Source organism: Haliotis cracherodii, unplaced genomic scaffold (assembly GCF_022045235.1).
Source record: "Haliotis cracherodii isolate W230 unplaced genomic scaffold, xgHalCrac1.p SCAF_1, whole genome shotgun sequence".
Taxonomy (NCBI): Eukaryota; Metazoa; Mollusca; class Gastropoda; order Lepetellida; family Haliotidae; genus Haliotis; species Haliotis cracherodii.
Genome location: NW_027266264.1, coordinates 12589770 through 12609049, shown reverse-complemented (window position 1 = coordinate 12609049; position 19280 = coordinate 12589770). Strand labels below are relative to the sequence as shown.

The 19280-nt window shown below is 40.3% G+C and overlaps 2 protein-coding genes across 4 annotated transcripts in view; one reads left to right on the top strand and one right to left on the bottom strand.

Moving 5' to 3' along the window:
• Positions 1-326: 326 nt before the first annotated feature.
• LOC139459824 (COX assembly mitochondrial protein homolog) lies at positions 327-5560 on the top strand. Its single transcript, XM_071241524.1, has 4 exons — positions 327-414; positions 1260-1364; positions 3810-3900; positions 4502-5560. The coding sequence occupies exons 1-4, from the start codon at positions 336-338 to the stop codon at positions 4617-4619; spliced, it is 393 nt and encodes a 130-aa protein (XP_071097625.1). The 5' UTR covers positions 327-335; the 3' UTR covers positions 4620-5560.
• Positions 5561-10243: 4683 nt separating this feature from the next.
• Positions 10244-19280, bottom strand: part of LOC139472859 (mRNA-capping enzyme-like) — a 28228-nt gene continuing 19191 nt past the window's right edge. For all 3 annotated transcript variants that reach the window (XM_071255336.1, XM_071255329.1, XM_071255344.1), the window contains 4 exons: positions 15159-15259; positions 14872-14938; positions 14148-14271; positions 10244-13708 (listed from right to left, as the gene is read on the bottom strand). In XM_071255336.1, the coding sequence (XP_071111437.1) occupies positions 13551-13708; positions 14148-14271; positions 14872-14938; positions 15159-15259 (450 nt within the window). In that variant the 3' untranslated portion in view covers positions 10244-13550. The remainder of the gene's footprint in view (positions 13709-14147; positions 14272-14871; positions 14939-15158; positions 15260-19280) is intronic.

Below are 19280 nucleotides of genomic sequence, written 5' to 3'. Positions count from 1 at the left end.
TCATTCTCAATATTTATTCACTATCAGTAAATCTTATCGACAGACCATTCTCAACAATTCGGCTGACAAGAGCCCTTCTTCATTCTTAGAAAAAAAACATTTCTCCCTTTCCATCGTATACAATAAGCCCTCCCTCACGTTCTTTCTTACCTCGCCGCTTACATCACTAAAAATCCAAAAGCATTATTTCTGTGTACGACTGATAGGGAAAAGTTTAACATTATCATGATACATTTGGATTTTTTCATCTTATCAATAGACAATCGTCGTAACAAACGTACTGGCGAAACACAAACTAATGTTGAGCGTTATAAGCGACAAAACAATAATTCAACATGGGGGCAATGTTCTCAAACCCCAACAGGGAGACGGGTGTCCTCAGCGAGAATATGGGGGGAGGGCCAATGGGACTTGGTATGGCTGTTTTCTATTTGACCATATGTACATAGTTAATGCACTGCCTGGACATTACACGGAAGTTTTTTTAGTCTTCTACCGCAAAGACAGCGGCCTTTTTACATATTAGGAATGATGAAACATGAAAGATCGACCGTAACCAGAGACCGTATGTAACCAACATGAATGAACATTGACAGTTACCTGCAGAGAGACATAACGAAGGATTTCAAATTGTTGAACAAGTTACCTGCTACAAAATTCTTATACAGCGTTGGTCTGTCACTATGAAAATAAACCTAAAATTTCAACAAGATATTTAACGTGTCGGCAAAGTTCTCCAAACTCAAGAGAGTGATGGTGTCAACCTTGAAAATAGCTATCAAAGCCTTAATACATAACCTGAGGATGTCACAATACCCCTTTCTCCATATGCTACCAGCATATATACAATCAATGCTTCAGTTTGTTTACGTCTTGATTGAACATAGATCACAAAACAAACCATCTTATGAAAAAATAACATTAAATATCATGTGTATATGTTACACGAGCCCACTATGGGTGATCATTCAGTTAAAAAACACAAAGTTGAAATAAATGACAAAAGTACGCAAAATTAGTCAAATGTTAAGAATAATGAATGAAGGTTACAAATGAAGGTCATTGTTTACATACAAATAATGAATTCAAAATACAAAACAACATGTAGTTACTATATCTGTCCCATACATTGTAATTATTACCAATGATTAGAAATTAGTTGCCATTGATCACACATTTCATGTGCTACATCTTCCCAATAAGAGGCTGACCATTTGTTTTGCTGTATATCACCATATGCAAACTGAGCTTCTCTGCAGGTGACCCAGAAGATCAGTCACTACGGAAAGCTGAGAGAGAAATTGTCATCCCCCAGAAGATGAAGGCCAAGGCGAAGAAGGGGCAATGTGCTGAACAAGTCAAAGGTACCGGTAGTTCTAATTCCTTATCCAGGGACTTACCAAACAGACGACTAACGGGATCAGGTGGTCAGGCTCGCTGACTTGGTTGATGCATGTCATTGTATCCCAATTGCGTGAATAGATGCTCATGATGTCAATCACTGGATTGTCTGGTCCAGACTTGATTATTTACAGCCCACAGACATATAGCTGGAATATTGCTTTTGGGGGGCATGACGGAAAGCTACCGGTGCAGCAATGCATGACAAATATTTTCATTGGCTGATATGTATAGACTTGTGATGCTAAGAAGCTATCCATTGACTCTGGAAGCGACCAAGCAAAAAGTGTTGCTATATCGGTTATACCTACAAAATTAACATTTGCACAAATTGTTGAGTGTGTGAAACAACCTTTGACATAGTAAAAAAATTAAAATAACAATAAATGTCTGTAACAAGCTTTTTACGACTAACATCCTTTTTTGGGGACAATTAAACAGGGCTTCCTACTTGTCCAACAGCTGGCCAAGGAATAATCCATATCGTGTTTGTTTAAGCAATATATACCCATACTTCCAGCATTCATTTACTTTAAGGCCTGTGAAGATCCGGGGTAGAATAGGTCTTCAGAAACCCATGCGTGCCATAAAAGGCGGCTATGCTTTTTGTAAGAGGCAATTAACGGGATCAGGTGGTCAGACTTGGTTGATGTATGTCATCGTATCTCAATTGCATGGAATCGATGCTTATGATGTCAATCACTAGATTATCTGGTCCAGATGCGATTAGTTACAGACCGCTGTCATATAGCTTGAATATTGCTGAGTGCGTTGTTAAATAACAAACAAAACATTTCCTTTAAAATATGAAATAAACAATTGATAAAAAGAATGAGCACTGTATAAAATATTGTCTTATTTGTCAAATTCACATTTAACATTTCCATCATTCACAGTCCAACTAGATGCGAAACAGCATTGTGATAATCGTTCACTGGTTTCTAGTGGGCAAGAGCTTGTCTCTTCCCCACTCAAGGGCATTTGCTATACTTTGTTCTCTCCTTGGGTGTCATCAAACTACCTGGACTGTGATTGCAGTATTATCCTGCTCAACCTGCAGTATCTCAGTGAATTTGTACAGATTTAGATGTGACCCCTCAAGATTATGTGTTTTGTCATCTCACTGCTCAGTGACATAGAATTGTATTTCTTGTAAGTATTCCTTTTTGTGAGGAAAGTATTTCTAAATTATTCACGTTCACTCACTCATTGATATATATTTTAAAATTTTTCACTCGGTACAGTATAGTGAATAAAGTTCACCAATTAGTTGTGTCATAAGTGAAATGCCCCCCTTGATCCCCTACCAATCCCCATGCTCTGGTGAATTTGTACTGAAATCAAAAGGTGCTGGACAAGTCGGAAGTTCCCCAATAAACCACCAGGCAAACTGGGCGCCGGCCCAATCTTGAAATTGTGCAGCACATCAAACACCGGTCACCCGTTTTAAGCCCAGTAAGGGGAATCCCATGTGTGGTGGAATCATTCGTTTGTGAGACGATTTTGGCTGGCGTTTCTTATTATCTGTTTTACGGTATTTCCCCTTTTGCAATTTAACTTCTGGCATGCATTTGTGATTAGGTATGCCCTAAAGTATTAAAATCTGCAAAGTTGCTATTTTTTACTTTACGTTCACTTTAAGTAATGAAGAAAAACCTATAGAATCTCAACCATTCTGAAAAACTGGGTTGTTCAGATGGCCCATTGTTAGCATTTTGGGTCATTATGAACAATGATTGACACCATATGGTGTTCTAAACAATTAGGCAATGTGATGTCACATCACTTCAACATTGAGAATCATTCTTCCCTTATTGGAAATATATGTTAAACAGTACATTTCTCTCCTGGATGATGTATATTTATATTTATTATATAATTATTCCATCCTGAATTATACATTTGTTATGGTTCAACTGTAATATAATGCATCCCAGTTCTAAAATGGTGACTATGAATAGGTCTCCAGCAACCCATGCTTGCCTTAAAAGGCGACTATGCTTGTCGTAAAAGGCGACTAACGGGATTGGGTGGTCAGGCTCGCTGACTTGGTTGATGCATGTCATCGATCCCAATTGCGTGGATCGATGCTCATGATATTAATCACTGGATTGTCTGGTCCAGACTCGATTTTTTTACAGACCGCCGTCATATATTGTATATCGCTGTGTATAAGGCGAGTTTTTCGTACCTAAAATGAGGGGGTTAAGAAGGGGGTCGTCTTATACACGGAGTCAAAGATCTCCCATTTGGGGTTGATATAGGATTTTGGGTTGATTTTGAAGGCGTGTACAGGGGGGTCGTCTTACACGTGGGGTTGCCTTATACACAGCGATATACGGTAACTGTATTATTGCTTAGTGCGGCGTTAAACAACAAGCCAAATCTAAACAATTCCTTTATCGCAGAGTTTGGAATCTGTGCCAAGGAAGCAGGTCTGCTGCTGCCGTTCAAATGCAGAAAACAAGCCAAAGAAATGCACATCTGTCTGACAGCAGCGTAAGTTGATGAGGAAACAGTAATATTGCTAGTGATGATTTGTACTTTTTTTCATAAGCCAATTTTCTGTGATAAATGGGAATTAATCATCAATAAATGTGCCTCATAGTTTCCGTACATTTGACTTGTTGAAAAAATGTTAATTTGCTTGTATTGTGTTATTGTTTCAGTCAGTGGTGTTGTTAAATGGTCTGCCCATGACAGAGTTCAACTGGGTTTTATTTTCATAATTTATTATCCCCTGTCCGTCAGTCCTTCCATCCATCTCGTTTCATTTCCCGAGAAGAGCTAAAGAGAGAGAACTAAACTTGTCACATAGATAGACATAGTTGTGAACTGGTGCCCTTTGATAGTTTGGGAATTTTAAAAATTGTTTGTCTAATCACCCATATATGAGGAAAGCCTGTATCAAAGCTAATGGGTAACATAAGTCAATAGCTAACTGAGCAATCAGACACTGAATCAATGTTTGGACATTAGAAGAAGTCCCTGCTTGTTGGCCTCATTTGCATTTTTATATCGCGATACCAAATTTACAATAATGGTTTATCGCATCAATAACACTATCCTTTATATGATAAGGCCTGTTATAATCTTGCAGCTATGCAGATCAGGCTTTTATTGACGAGTGTACGGCGGAGTATCTGAAGGAGAGGTCGGAGTACCGCCGAACTGGAATCAAACAGAAGATGAAGAAGTCAGAGGGAGTCATGATTTAAGCCAGTGAATTGCAGAATCAAAGTGAATATCTCAAAACTTTGAAAGAAGATAGACAACCCTGAAGAATGAAATCAACTGTGGTCTGATCATTGTGTTTGGAAGTTCTGCCAACTTCTTGCTAGGGGAAATTAAGATTTCGCCCAGAGGACATATTTTCCAGGATGGTTATAAATCTAAAGGGAGGTAGTGCTTGCATGGTGCTTCCTAATGACGTTATGGCTGTGTGTGAAGCCAGTGATGCAGCAGTCCTAATAGTGGTAACACCTTAAAGTAACACTGTCACCATGACGTTAGAAGACTGGATCCAGTGGTGCACCCCTCTCCCCCTTTTGTTGAAGCACGCTAAGCATTAGTACATGGTAGACAAGTTATTACCGTATCACAGAACTACAGGTAAATCCTGACCATATTACAGAACTACAGGTAAATCATTGCTGATATGAAATCTTTGAAACATAACAGAACAACCAGACACCTTTTTGTGGACTATTAGTATTCATTTTGCATCACTACCCTGTTCTTTGTTAACATGGTAAGCATGAAATATTAACAAATGGTAGAAGCGACTCTTGAGAATGAATTCTTATAAGAGAATCAGTGTAAATAGACCAAATTATCATGTATACAAGTTGTGGAGAATGAATGTGCAAGAAAATTGAGACTGTTACCATGGTTACTGATGTATCCCTATTTCTTTTGCTGATAGTGAGCTTAGTGATAGAGAGAGTGAGCTATGTTGCAGTGCACTTAGATGAGAATGTATCTTGAAAAGAGATGTGTTGGCGGTACAGCACTAGGGTCATGATGTGGAGTGGGTCTGATGCTGCGACTATAGTTCAACAGATGGGAAGGGTTTGTTTTGTAAGATCATTTATAAGTGATTCGTAATTGTGACTGTGTTGCAAATGTACTTTGATAAGAGCACGTATATTTGAAATAAAATATCAAAGAAATCTATGTGTGTTGTGTTTGCACCGAGTGTGCTAGAGTTTAGAACTTTGTATGGTTCCTTCTTGGCCACATGGATGACAGAGCAGTTTGCTGGAGTTATTGACACTGAATCATTTCATGTACAGTATTAATATCAGAATTGTTTAAGTCAAACCTTGATTTTTATTGCAATGAAGTAAGCCTGGAAACAGGTAGAGCACCCATCCTGTACTTTCAAATATTCCCAACTTAAATGGTTGTTTTTATTGACTTTCACTTTCTATGAGTTCATTGGAGTATGAACCTTCATAGAGTAAGGGTCAAACGTTGTATGAATGTAGTCGCAAGCTCCGACGTTCATGCAGTTTGGCATTCACTCTATGTAGGTTCATACTACAATGAACTCACACAAAGTGAAATTAAATTCCTATGATATTTTATATCATTTTTTCCCTCGAATGATGTAGCGCTAGCTAGATCTATGCGTGTGACTTCATGCTTACACTGACAGCCATACAACCAGCGGTATTGCGGAATAAAATAGTTGCGCTCATGTCACCTCTCTTTTTGAGTATGTGTGCTCAACTTGCTTTACATGAACATCTGTTGTAGTTTGTTTACAACAAATGTATTCAAATAATATCATTGGAAGGGAATGGTCTGTTGAGAACTACCTCAGTAAGTCAGTCCTAATGACAGCACGTCGTAGTACATTTACATCAAGTACAAGACGTAAAAATGGCCGACACGGTGAATCATGTGACGGGAGAAATTTCTGATGTTGTTAGTGAAACAGGTCACTGAAAGGTGATTATAAAGATGTGTCAAACAGTCATAAGTCAAGTGTTAAACTATTGGAGTTGTGATTGTCTTAGTGCTAAGATCGCTTCATGCAAGTGGGTTGTGGTCACTGCTGAAGGCAAGTTCTTTATCACGTTTATGGTAACCAGCCATTGTGAGTTAAAGTTCTAATATTCAGTGTATCACAGCAGTCTGTAAATGATCAAATCTCGGCCAAGCAATCCAGTGCTTGAGCAACAATCTACACACGACAACACCATGGTTCATACAGTTATGGAACATTCAAGGTTTTTTCAGTAGGGTTAATAACATCAGTCTGACCTTAAAAGCAGTATAAACATCACAAATTTTCAAACAAGATCAATTTTCACAACCAACAAATAAAATAAATTAAATCTGTCATGAATTCTTCAAGGTGTTTGGGAAAGTGTCAAATCTATCACTGTGATAAATCACACTCAAACATCCATGGTATGTAACTGTTAGTTGTGTATGTAAGCCTATGTAAAAGTATGGGAGTTACGATCATCTTAGCGCTAAGATCGCTTTGTGCAAGTGGGCCCTGGTTATCTGGACAAGTATGGTTTACTAAGGATCTATTTTCTGTGAATACATGTATGTAGACAGCCACCAATTAGGTCCCCATTTTAGTCAGCTCTTGTGACAAACTTGAGGTACTTGGGATGTTTTAAGCTGAAGAATCATCCCAGTCCAAAGAGATGATATAGCTCCTGGAGGGTCTTTCCTGTACAACTGGACATGGTGAGCGTAGAACAGCTGGATCAGATCCTGATATATCAGTAGTAGACTTGTACACAAAAGCAAACAAACATGTTTCAATATCAATTTTAATGTTTCAATACTTGCCATTAGCACAAGTAAGCCATAAACATTATTATTTCGTATTTGCAAACAATACAAAATCAGTTTGTATCTTGATGTTATATACAACATGCAATTATCATCCAACATGACCGTAAGACTGGTTGAAGATCACCTGAGTGATATATATTGTACACACTATACAGAAACAGCCATGGAGGGGGGCTCCCATGGCTGCATGTCCTTGAGGTACATGCTCTTTAGGATGCCATCCTTGTAATTGCTAAAATCACACAATATTTCAAATATCTAATTTGGATGTTCATACATGTAAATTTCAGATGTGTAATGAATTTTATTTGTGACAGAGTAGTAAAACCTCCCAAACTTAAAAAGGGTGACCTTGATGGGAACACCAAGACTTGGTATCATGCATTTGGTGTAAGGCTGGGACTGTGTGTTATGAGTGAGTGAGTGAGTGAGTATGGTTTTACGCTGCTTTTAGCAATATTCCAGCAATATCACGGCGGGGGACACCAGAAATGGGCTTCACACATTCTGTGTGTGATGAGAAAACCCTTAGACATCATCACAATACTCAATGTGGGATAAACACTCTATATACTGAGCAAAGCTTGGGATCATGAATATCTTTTGAACTGAAGACTGATCACACAATTTCATAAACATTACCCAATCATGATCTCTAACTTATTTGGTTCAGTATAGATCACTTTATTTAAGGAATGTCCTTGTATCTGTGCATTATATCACTTAAAATTACAGATTCTCCACTCTTACAATTGCAGAATCGGCAGGATTATTTCCTTCAGAAGTGTGACATTGGTACCCCGTTTCAGTGCTCTGAAGGTATCTTGCACGGATGTGTTCTACTGCATTAACAAAGATGCCAACTGCACATCAACGACATAAGGAGCACGGTATGCGACTGTGCAGAAAATAGGAGAATAACTCATAAAAAGATGAACTATTTCACAATAAGTGATCCTCCTTGTTAAAATAGGAAAATGGGATCTCCTGTGGTGAATCTGGGGGGATCGCTTACTGATTGTGCCTCTTCTCACCTTGATGAAAGATACCCCTAACCTTAAGAAAGACATCTGTGGAAAGGATTACTGCTGACTTCGAATGAGATATTTCATGCCATTTCACTGGTTTAAATATCTGCTAAATGGTTCACCCCATTTCGATTTACTAAGACAAATATTACTGTCAACTCTATACAGTTAGACCTGTGCCTTTTGCTGCAGGACATCATCAGAGAACAACGAAATATTTGGACTAAGTATTGAGCTGATGAGCTGGATGTGACACCTTAGTGAAACAATGTTTGGAGATTAATTACATACAAGAGCCATGTGGGGAAGCAAACCTAGGCCATGAAGCATGACAGGCCGACACTTTAACAACTGGACTACAAGATCCTCCTGTCTATCTGCATGATGAAATTGTTCATGTCAAGTGACTTTGAACACCCAAATAATGTTTCTGGCTACCGTATTCAACGTAATAAGCGCCCAGGGCGCTCTCAAATATAGAAATAGGGACCTCTTATTAGAATATTATTTTGTTGAAAAAAAAACAGAGTTGAAAGATAAATTTCGTGGTTTATGTTGATGGCCTGAACTGTTTATATACGACAGATATATTTTTCCTGAATTCAATTGCCCATAATTAAGCGTGTACATAACACACTCGTGCATATTATACACGAATAAATAAGTCTTGTGTACATTGATCAATCGGAAGGGGCGCTAATTGGGATTGTTCACTTGCCAATATATTAGCAAATATATGGTATATGTAGATTCAAATAATGTCAAGTACTTCCAGGAACAAATTGTCATGCGGGTTGTTTGGGATCCAACAAGAGGCTCCAGTTATCTGTTTCTTTCTACTAATGCACATCTCCATAACATGAGGCAATTGTCTCACCAATGTGAGGAAACCAATGTCAATGTACAAATGAATCCATGTATATAATATCACGACGTATCATAAACGAATATGTACACACAGAATGATTTCCACCTCTACTCAGCATTGTCTAAAATCAAACTACAAACGGTAGGTCTGTTTCCCTTGTCTAGACACATTAGGAACAGGACAAACGTGGCAGTGGTTTCAACATTAAACATGCAAGACATGAACAGCTCAGAGAGGTAGGAACTATGTTATAACTTAAATCTACACAAGAGGAAGTTGTTTCCAACGCTTCAAAGTACAACAGATGGAGAACCGATACGAGACAACAGTGCTGAGAAGGGGTCTGGAGGACAAAAAGATGCATTGTCTTGAACATTATATCAAGTTATGTTCATTGTTTCTTCAGGTTGTTATTCTTTGTATACCCCACACATGCAGGGGCCAGGGTTTGACCATTCGATTTAAAGGGCAAGTTCACACGGAAATGAACCTTTTTTTCTTGTACTTTTTCCACATTAAAAGTGTTAACATAGAAGTGTCATAGACAAAAATATAAAAACATCATATTTAATTAACATATTTTTTGCACTAAAACGATTTATATTTTTCACATTTACCAAGTGTTCTATTTCCATAACAAAAACACCATGGCTTATGTCCCTTGCAATATGACGTCATTGGTGCCAATTGATAAACATTATGACGTCATCATGCTTTGTTAGAGCCGCTTCACGTGGTGTAGGTACAGTTTTGTGATTCTAGCATCTCAGATGCAAGCCAGAATTGTGTTATGCTGAGTCACCACTGCGCCGCAGTGTGTCGTAAACCATGTTGTTTTACCGCAAACTGGTCCTTGATATCTTTTGCGTTGAGAATAGACAGGCACCCAGTTGAATTGGCACCAATTACGTCATAATCTAAGGGGGATAACTCAGGCCTATTTCGCTCGTAAAACGAAGGCCTCATAACGGCATATCACTTTCACACTATTGTGAGCTTCCTACTTTCACTGTGAAAAAAAATGAGTGTATATTTTCAAACACAGATACTAACTAATTCTAAAATTGCGTTTTGTTTAGAAAAAGAAAGAAAGTGATTTTTGCGTGTACACTTCCCCTTTAAACGAGGGGAGACCACCTCAGTTCAGATTTATTTCATTATCGAGCAAAGCCCATCACGTTTGAAGTCCACATGGTATAAGATGAGTAGCGCCTTCCTCAAAGAGGCTATGCACTACAAAGCTCTCAGCCGACGCCTCGAGTGCTGGGATTCTAATCTCCCTTGAAGAGGGCACTAACCCATACGTAATGGTGTCTGAGTTAATGAAGGTTCCCTATTTCTTAGACTTGCAGTGTAATGGTGAATCAGCACATTCTGGATCATTACAGACTAACATACAAAGTTAATGAAGTACCGTATTCGACGTAATAAGCGCCCAGGGCGCTCCCAAAATTAGAAATAGGGAGCTCTTATTGGAGTATAAGTTTGGTGAGAGAAAAAAGAGAGTTGAAAGATCGTAAATTTCGTGGTTTATGCTGACAACCTGAAATGATACAGAAGAAAAGTCTGTGCGTATTATACACGACAGATATATTTTTCAAATTTTAATTGCCCATAATTAAGGGTACACATAACACACGAGTGTGTATTATACACGAATAAATAAGTCTTGTGTACAATGATCAATTGGAAGGGATGTTAACTGGGATTGTTCACTAGCCAATATATCAGCAAATATCGCCGTCAGCGCTTATTAAGACGAGGCGCTTATTACGTCGAATACGGTACCTCTGACATGATACTTGATAACATCCTTCTCATTTCCATCAGCAGGGATTTTCCTGAACCTCTCTAACATCTTGCGTAACAGTACTAAGCATGCGTTGTTCAGACAAAAACTGCAAAATAATTTCCAAAGAAAATGAATCTTAACTCCTTGCTGTTATTTGTCATACACTCATCTCTCCAAAGTTCTAAGTGATCTTCAACATATGATGTGGTATCCGTTTGATAGGTGAACATTTTTCTAAAGGCTCCACTATGACGGGTATCATGTCCTCTAACAAGGAATTTAAGACGGGTTTATGTATTTATCAGAATAATTCCCAAAGAGTTTTCTAATTGTGTGAATAGTAAATAATGAGAACACATGGCAGGGGAATGAGGGCTCAAAACATGTTGTGTTACACCAGTCAAAATAATCACTGGCTTGCAAAGAAGTTGGCTGCAATCAAGCAGCCTATTATTATACTTTGAGAGCAATACCAAGAGATCATATTATTTGTAGAAATTTAAAGTTTGCAATGCGAGATGTTTCTTGAGTATTTCAAGAATACATCATTCCGGTGTTATGGTCATCATATGGGACACATAGCGTTTGTCGGCACACAGACCACATGGAACACACAAGTGGCAAAATTAACTTTCATAATTCTTTTTTATAAGTTATGTGTTGAGTGAGTGAATTGGTTGGATTTTAAATTTCTTTGAACAGTACTTCGCTCATATCGGGGCATGTCGGCTGAGTGTGTGAAAGTCCAGGGTGATGCAGGTCTTGGAGGTTAATGACTCGAAGCCACGAGCTGAGACATTCACCACCTGGGCAGCGCGTCAAGACTGGAACAATGCAACTCAGTACAGCTACCATGCCCAGTACATGTATAAGTCTGTCACATTTACCTCTACATTGTCACACTCATTCAAAGGCAGGGTCAGGGATGGAACAGATGGGTGATGGTGCAGATGGATAAGCAATCTTAAAATAATGTCTCCGTGCTCGCTACTGCAACACAAAGATCTGATGACATCCCATTACAGGTCACGTCAGAAAACTTTGACCAACCAATAAAATGACTACCAAGAAATCGACATAAACCAATCAGAAAGCACCTTTCTCAAACTACTTTCAAACTGTCCATTCCAGACTACGCTTTGTAAAATATCGATTCCAAATTTGAAAACTGAACACAAGAAAATTCTCAAAAGTCTTACAGATGGCTGAGATTGTATGGCAGTACTTCCCATGGGCTATGGAAAGTCTTTTCCATTTCAAATGTTTATCTCTTTGAAGCAAGAGATGGACAATGCTATTGACGGAATTAGTTGTACAGGCTGTAACTGTTGTTCTGAATACCTCGTGTGTTCTGAATACCTCGTGATAACTTTTTCGAGGTTGAATGATAAGAAAACACATTCCCGCTGTAACTGTCCAGATCAAGTAAACGATGCTCTGATGTGACGGATTAAAAGCTGTTCTGACATGAGCCGTAATAGGATGTCCTCAGATCTGTGTTGAGCGGTAACGTGAACTAAGATCTGATTCTAATGACATTGGATTGTTCAGGTAGAGAGGTAAGTGCAGCAAACTAATCAGTGGCTTGGAAACGCACGCAATATTCAAGCATATAAACAACATAAGAAAAGTCCATGGTCAAGGAACTAGAGCTGTTGTAATGACTGTTTGATGTACAACTGCATCTTTTTGCAACATGTTGGCCAATGGTAAGAAAACCCCTTGTAATGGAAGGCATCAACATTCACAGAAAACCATTGAGAAAACGGGTCATGAAGTGTCACTATGTCTACCAGTGAAAACAGCTGTCTCTTTCTCTCCATTAGATTCCTAGCATAATGTTCATCATTTATGTTTCGATGTCATGGATGATTCGACAACACCAACACTTCAGTTCAACTTCCTCCAAAAAGTTAGTCTCCATCAGCACTGTTACGATTTAACTCAATTGTAAGTCATGATCAGGCCTGACAATCAAGGGATGTAGCATTCATCATGACTTAGTGGATCAGAGCAGGTCTGGAGGGAATCTATCCACCCACTGATGACTGTCGGATTAACCCTTTTTGTAAGTAACGGAGCCTACACGACTTAGTGAATCATTACAGGCCGAAAGGAAACCAAACTAGTTCTCAATACTGATGACTGTTTCTCGAACTCTTTTTGTCAGTAACAGAGCCTAGATGACTTAGTGTATTATTACAGGCCTATAGGGATCCCAGTAGGTCCCTACTGATGACTGTCGGATTAACCCTTTTTGTCAGTAACAGAGCCTAGATGACTTAGTATAATATTACAGGCCTGAAGTTTCCCTGAAGTTTCCTGACTGATGACAGCCTGAATTACCCCTAATGTGGCCATTGTGAGTATCAAGAGCCTGGACGACTCGGTCGACACACTGCTGCTAGTTTCCCATTCTGCTGGTCCTCCAGTCACTATTATATACTTGTTGGGGATGTCATCACTGAACGGGACTGCACAAGCTGTGGTTGCTGCGGGATATGTCAGCATGGCCCAAACTCCCACCATCACCTGTTGTGACAGTCACACTCCACTGAAGTGATTCACCGGTTTACAATCACTGCTTCTAAATGACACAGTCAACACACGTCCATCTGGATAGGAAACACAGTCACTATCAGTGTCTGGGCATCTTGGCAGGAGGGGGCATTAAGTCTCTGTCTGAGGAGTGGCCGAACTCGGAGCGGTTTGACCCTGGGGGTGTCCACCTCTCTCTTTCTATTGTGTGCATCAGGATGTCTTTTGTAACTGGCTTACGAATACTTTCACAGACACCTGCAGAGAACACAAATGTCAGGACATGTGTAGATACCAAATCGTTTACAACTTTAAGACAGTACAAACATTGAAATGTCAATCAACAGAATGGCCATATGCATCAATTGTATGTTCGCAAGATTGCATAACTAACTCTTCATTGTTACTCCAAAGAAAGAAGAAAACAGTTTTTCGCATAAAAGTATTTGGCACCTAAAATTTCATATGAATTATGTTTCATTCAGAATTATGAAACAATTTTCTAAAGTTTAAATCAAATTACATATCAATTAGCCCAATAGAAGAATACAATCTCAAGTTGAATTTTGTAAAAGGAATTAATTTAAAAAAAACAGTTGGGGTGACTTGTTTATGATTCCACATTCCTGGAGGTGGGGGAGGTTGGGGAGGCTTTGGATGAAGTCTCCCCCTGCAGCATTGTGACAGACTCACTCACCCATGGCTGTGCTGTATGCGTTAGGGAAAGACTTGTCTGTCCTCTGCCGCATGAACTTCCACTCTCTTCCATCCCAGGAACACTCTATGATTTTGTTGTCTAAACTTTTCAGTTCTTTGTTCAGCTGAAAAAATAATGAAAATACGAATGTTCATGTGAGCATGAATCTGATTGGTTGCAACTCATTGCTAAGTGGTATCTTAAAAGACTTATCATTGCGTATTTCTTCTTGGAAAACTTCTCTTGGCAACTATTCTATTTCCTCAGCCTAAAATTTGAAAACGTGACATTCAACATGCTGACATGAATATCTTGCCTATATAAATGTATTCTGAATTTAATTAATACTTATCAGAAAGATATCACTTTGTAACAGAAACATTTGTTAATTTGTTTGTTTGTTTGTTGTTTAACGCCGCTCTCGGCAGTTTTCAAGCTATATGTCAGCGGCCTGTAAATAATCTAATCTGGACCAGACAATCTAGTGATTGACATCATGAGCATTGATCCATTGGGATACGGTGACATGCATCAACCATGTCAGCGAGCCTGACCACCCGATCCCGTTACTTACAACAAGCATAGTCATAGCTTTATGACAAGCATGGGTTGCTGAAGACGTATTCTACCCCGATCTTCACGGGTTAAATGTTAAACACATAATGTTGCAAGTCAGCAATTCTTGGGTCCACCTGGCACTGTGAGTGGGATGCTTGACTCTCACCTTCATGGCTGAGAATGGCTGATCTAAGCTGCCCACGTACAGGTAGCCTTTAGTTTCTGGCAACATTCTGAAGAAGGGAAGTTCACGATTGTTGACATAGTAACACAACTTTTAAAATTTTCACCTATTTTTATCCTACTTTTGATAGATATATGATTGAAAGTAATACATAAGTATAATAATTCCTATTAAATGAAGGCTTGCTACAGTTTACAAAAGATTTTATACAAGGGATGTCATTCTTAATGACTATAAGTCAATTTGAATAAGCAATTTTATTAACCTACCCTGGTCTGTTCTCTTTGACTATTTTCAACCTAAAATCAACAGAATTCATGCTTGGGGGTTTCCACTTGAGAACATCATGACATCTCCCTGGATTGTAAGGCTGAAATACATCATATGTATAATTAATATCCTTACATTTTATCCAAACTCAATACTGAACCATCAGAGAGTCTCTGATCACGTAAATTCATTACACAAGTATTAGGGCTGGGACGAATTTACTACCCAGGTACCCACACCCCTATTACTCGACCCTACCTGGGTACCCGCTGTTGCTGTCAAGAGATAGGTACAAAATGTCCAGTTGGGAATAGTTTGACAGTAGCCCTTGCAAAATGTATTTAAATACATGTATAAAAAGATGTGGTCATGCATACATTGAAGTTGACTGAAGTTTTAGCTTTGTTCAAACATATATAACTCAGAAGGAACGTGTTCATAGTCATGACGAAATGCGAACATTAGAGACTTAAAATTGTTGTGTAACCATGCAGTTACGTAGTGAATTTTTGTCATGAAACAATATATCATGTGACTAACCACGGCTCCGGGTAGTCCTGTGGGTAGTCCTGTCGATACCTGGGTCCTACTCGGTACCCACCCAACCCAAGTACCCGAGTTACCCGTCCAAGCCCTATCAAGTACCCATTCACAATTCAAAATACTGCATAAAAATGGTTCACTGAAGCAGATGACACGGAGAACATGATGGACACAGTCAGAGATGGACACAGAGAAGGAGATGGACACAGATGGACACAGAGAAGAAGATGACACAGATGGAAACAGATGGACACAGAGAAGGAGATGACACCGATGGACACAGAGAAGAAGATGACACATATGGACACAGATAAGGAGATGGACACAGATGGACACAGAGAAGAAGATGACACAGATGGACACAGAGAAGAAGATGACACAGATGGACACAGAGAAGGAGATGGACACAGAGAAGAAGATGACACAGATGGAAACAGATGGACACAGAGAAGGAGATGACACAGATGGACACAGAGAAGAAGATGACACAGATGGACACAGAGAAGAAGATGACACAGATGGACACAGAGAAGAAGATGACACAGATGGACACAGAGAAGAAGATGACACAGATGGACACAGATAAGGAGATGGACACAGATGGACACAGAGAAGAAGATGACACAGATGGACACAGAGAAGAAGATGACACAGATGGACACAGAGAAGGAGATGGACACAGAGAAGAAGATGACACAGATGGAAACAGATGGACACAGAGAAGGAGATGACACAGATGGACACAGAGAAGAAGATGACACAGATGGACACAGAGAAGAAGATGACACAGATGGACACAGAGAAGAAGATGACACAGATGGACACAGAGAAGAAGATGACACAGATGGAAACAGATGGACACAGAGAAGGAGATGACACAGATGGACACAGAGAAGAAGATGGACACAGATGGACACAGAAGGAGATGGACACAGATGGACACAGAGAAGGAGATGGACACAGAGAAGAATATGGACACAGAGAAGGAGATGGACACAGAGAAGGAGATGGACACAGATGGACACAGAGAAGAAGATGACACAGATGGACACAGAGAATGAGATGGACACATATGGACACAGAGAAGAAGATGACACAGATGGACACAGAGAAGGAGATGACACAGATGGACACAGAGAAGAAGATGACACAGATGGACACAGATGAACACAGAGAAGGAGATGACACAGATGGACACAGAGAAGAAGATGACACAGATGGACACAGATGAACACAGAGAAGGAGATGACACAGATGGACACAGAGAAGAAGATGGACACAGGTGGACACAGAGAAGGAGATGGACACAGATGGACACAGAGAAGAAGATGACACAGATGGACACAGAGAAGGAGATGGACACAGAGAAGGAGATGGACACAGATGGACACAGAGAAGGAGATGGACACAGATGGACACAGAGAAGGAGATGGACACAGATGGACACAGAGAAGAAGATGGACACAGATGGACACAGAGAAGGAGATGGACACAGATGGACACAGAGAAGGAGATGGACACAGATGGACACAGAGAAGGAGATGGACACAGAGAAGGAGATGGACACAGAGAAGGAGATGGACACAGATGGACACAGAGAAGAAGATGGACACAGATGGACACAGAGAAGGAGATGGACACAGATGGACACAGAGAAGGAGATGGACACAGAGAAGGAGATGGACACAGAGAAGGAGATGGACACAGAGAAGAAGATGGACACAGAGAAGGAGATGGACACAGAGAAGGAGATGGACACAGAGAAGGAGATGGACACAGATGGACACAGATGGACACAGAGAAGAAGATGGACACAGAGAAGGAGATGGACACAGATGGACACAGAGAAGAAGATGACACAGATGGACACAGAGAAGGAGATGGACACATATGGACACAGAGAAGGAGATGGACACAGATGGACACAGAGAAGGAGATGGACACAGAGAAGGAGATGGACACAGAGAAGGAGATGGACACAGAGAAGGAGATGGACACAGATGGACACAGAGAAGAAGATGACACAGATGGACACAGAGAAGGAGATGGACACATATGGACACAGAGAAGGAGATGACACAGATGGACACAGAGAAGAAGATGACACAGAGAAGGAGATGGACACAGAGAAGGAGATGGACACAGATGGACACAGAGAAGAAGATGGACACAGATGGACACAGAGAAGGAGATGGACACATATGGACACAGAGAAGAAGATGACACAGATGGACACAGAGAAGGAGATGACACAGATGGACACAGAGAAGAAGATGACACAGATGGACACAGATGAACACAGAGAAGGAGATGACACAGATGGACACAGAGAGGAAGATGGACACAGGTGGACACAGAGAAGGAGATGGACACAGATGGACACAGAGAAGAAGATGGACACAGATGGACACAGAGAAGGAGATGGACACAGATGGACACAGAGAAGGAGATGGACACAGAGAAGAAGATGGACACAGAGAAGGAGATGGACACAGAGAAGGAGATGGACACAGATGGACACAGAGAAGAAGATGACACAGATGGACACAGAGAAGGAGATGGACACATATGGACACAGAGAAGAAGATGACACAGATGGACACAGAGAAGGAGATGACACAGATGGACACAGAGAAGAAGATGACACAGATGGACACAGAGAAGGAGATGACACAGATGGACACAGAGAAGAAGATGGACACAGATGGACACAGAGAAGGAGATGGACACAGATGGACACAGAGAAGGAGATGGACACATATGGACACAGAGAAGGAGATGGACACAGAGAAGGAGATGGACACAGAGAAGAAGATGGACACAGAGAAGGAGATGGACACAGAGAAGGAGATGGACACAGATGGACACAGAGAAGAAGATGACACAGATGGACACAGAGAAGGAGATGGACACATATGGACACAGAGAAGAAGATGACACAGATGGACACAGAGAAGGAGATGGACACAGAGAAGGAGATGGACACAGAGAAGGAGATGGACACAGAGAAGGAGATGGACACAGATGGACACAGAGAAGAAGATGACACAGATGGACACAGAGAAGGAGATGGACACATATGGACACAGAGAAGAAGATGACACAGATGGACACAGAGAAGGAGATGACACAGATGGACACAGAGAAGAAGATGACACAGATGGACACAGAGAAGAAGATGGACACAGATGGACACAGAGAAGGAGATGGACACAGATGGACACAGAGAAGGAGATGGACACAGAGAAGGAGATGGACACAGAGAAGAAGATGGACACAGAGAAGGAGATGGACACAGAGAAGAAGATGACACAGATGGACACAGAGAAGGAGATGGACACATATGGACACAGAGAAGAAGATGACACAGATGGACACAGAGAAGGAGATGACACAGATGGACACAGAGAAGAAGATGACACAGATGGACACAGAGAAGGAGATGACACAGATGGACACAGAGAAGAAGATGGACACAGATGGACACAGAGAAGGAGATGGACACAGATGGACACAGAGAAGGAGATGGACACATATGGACACAGAGAAGGAGATGGACACAGAGAAGGAGATGGACA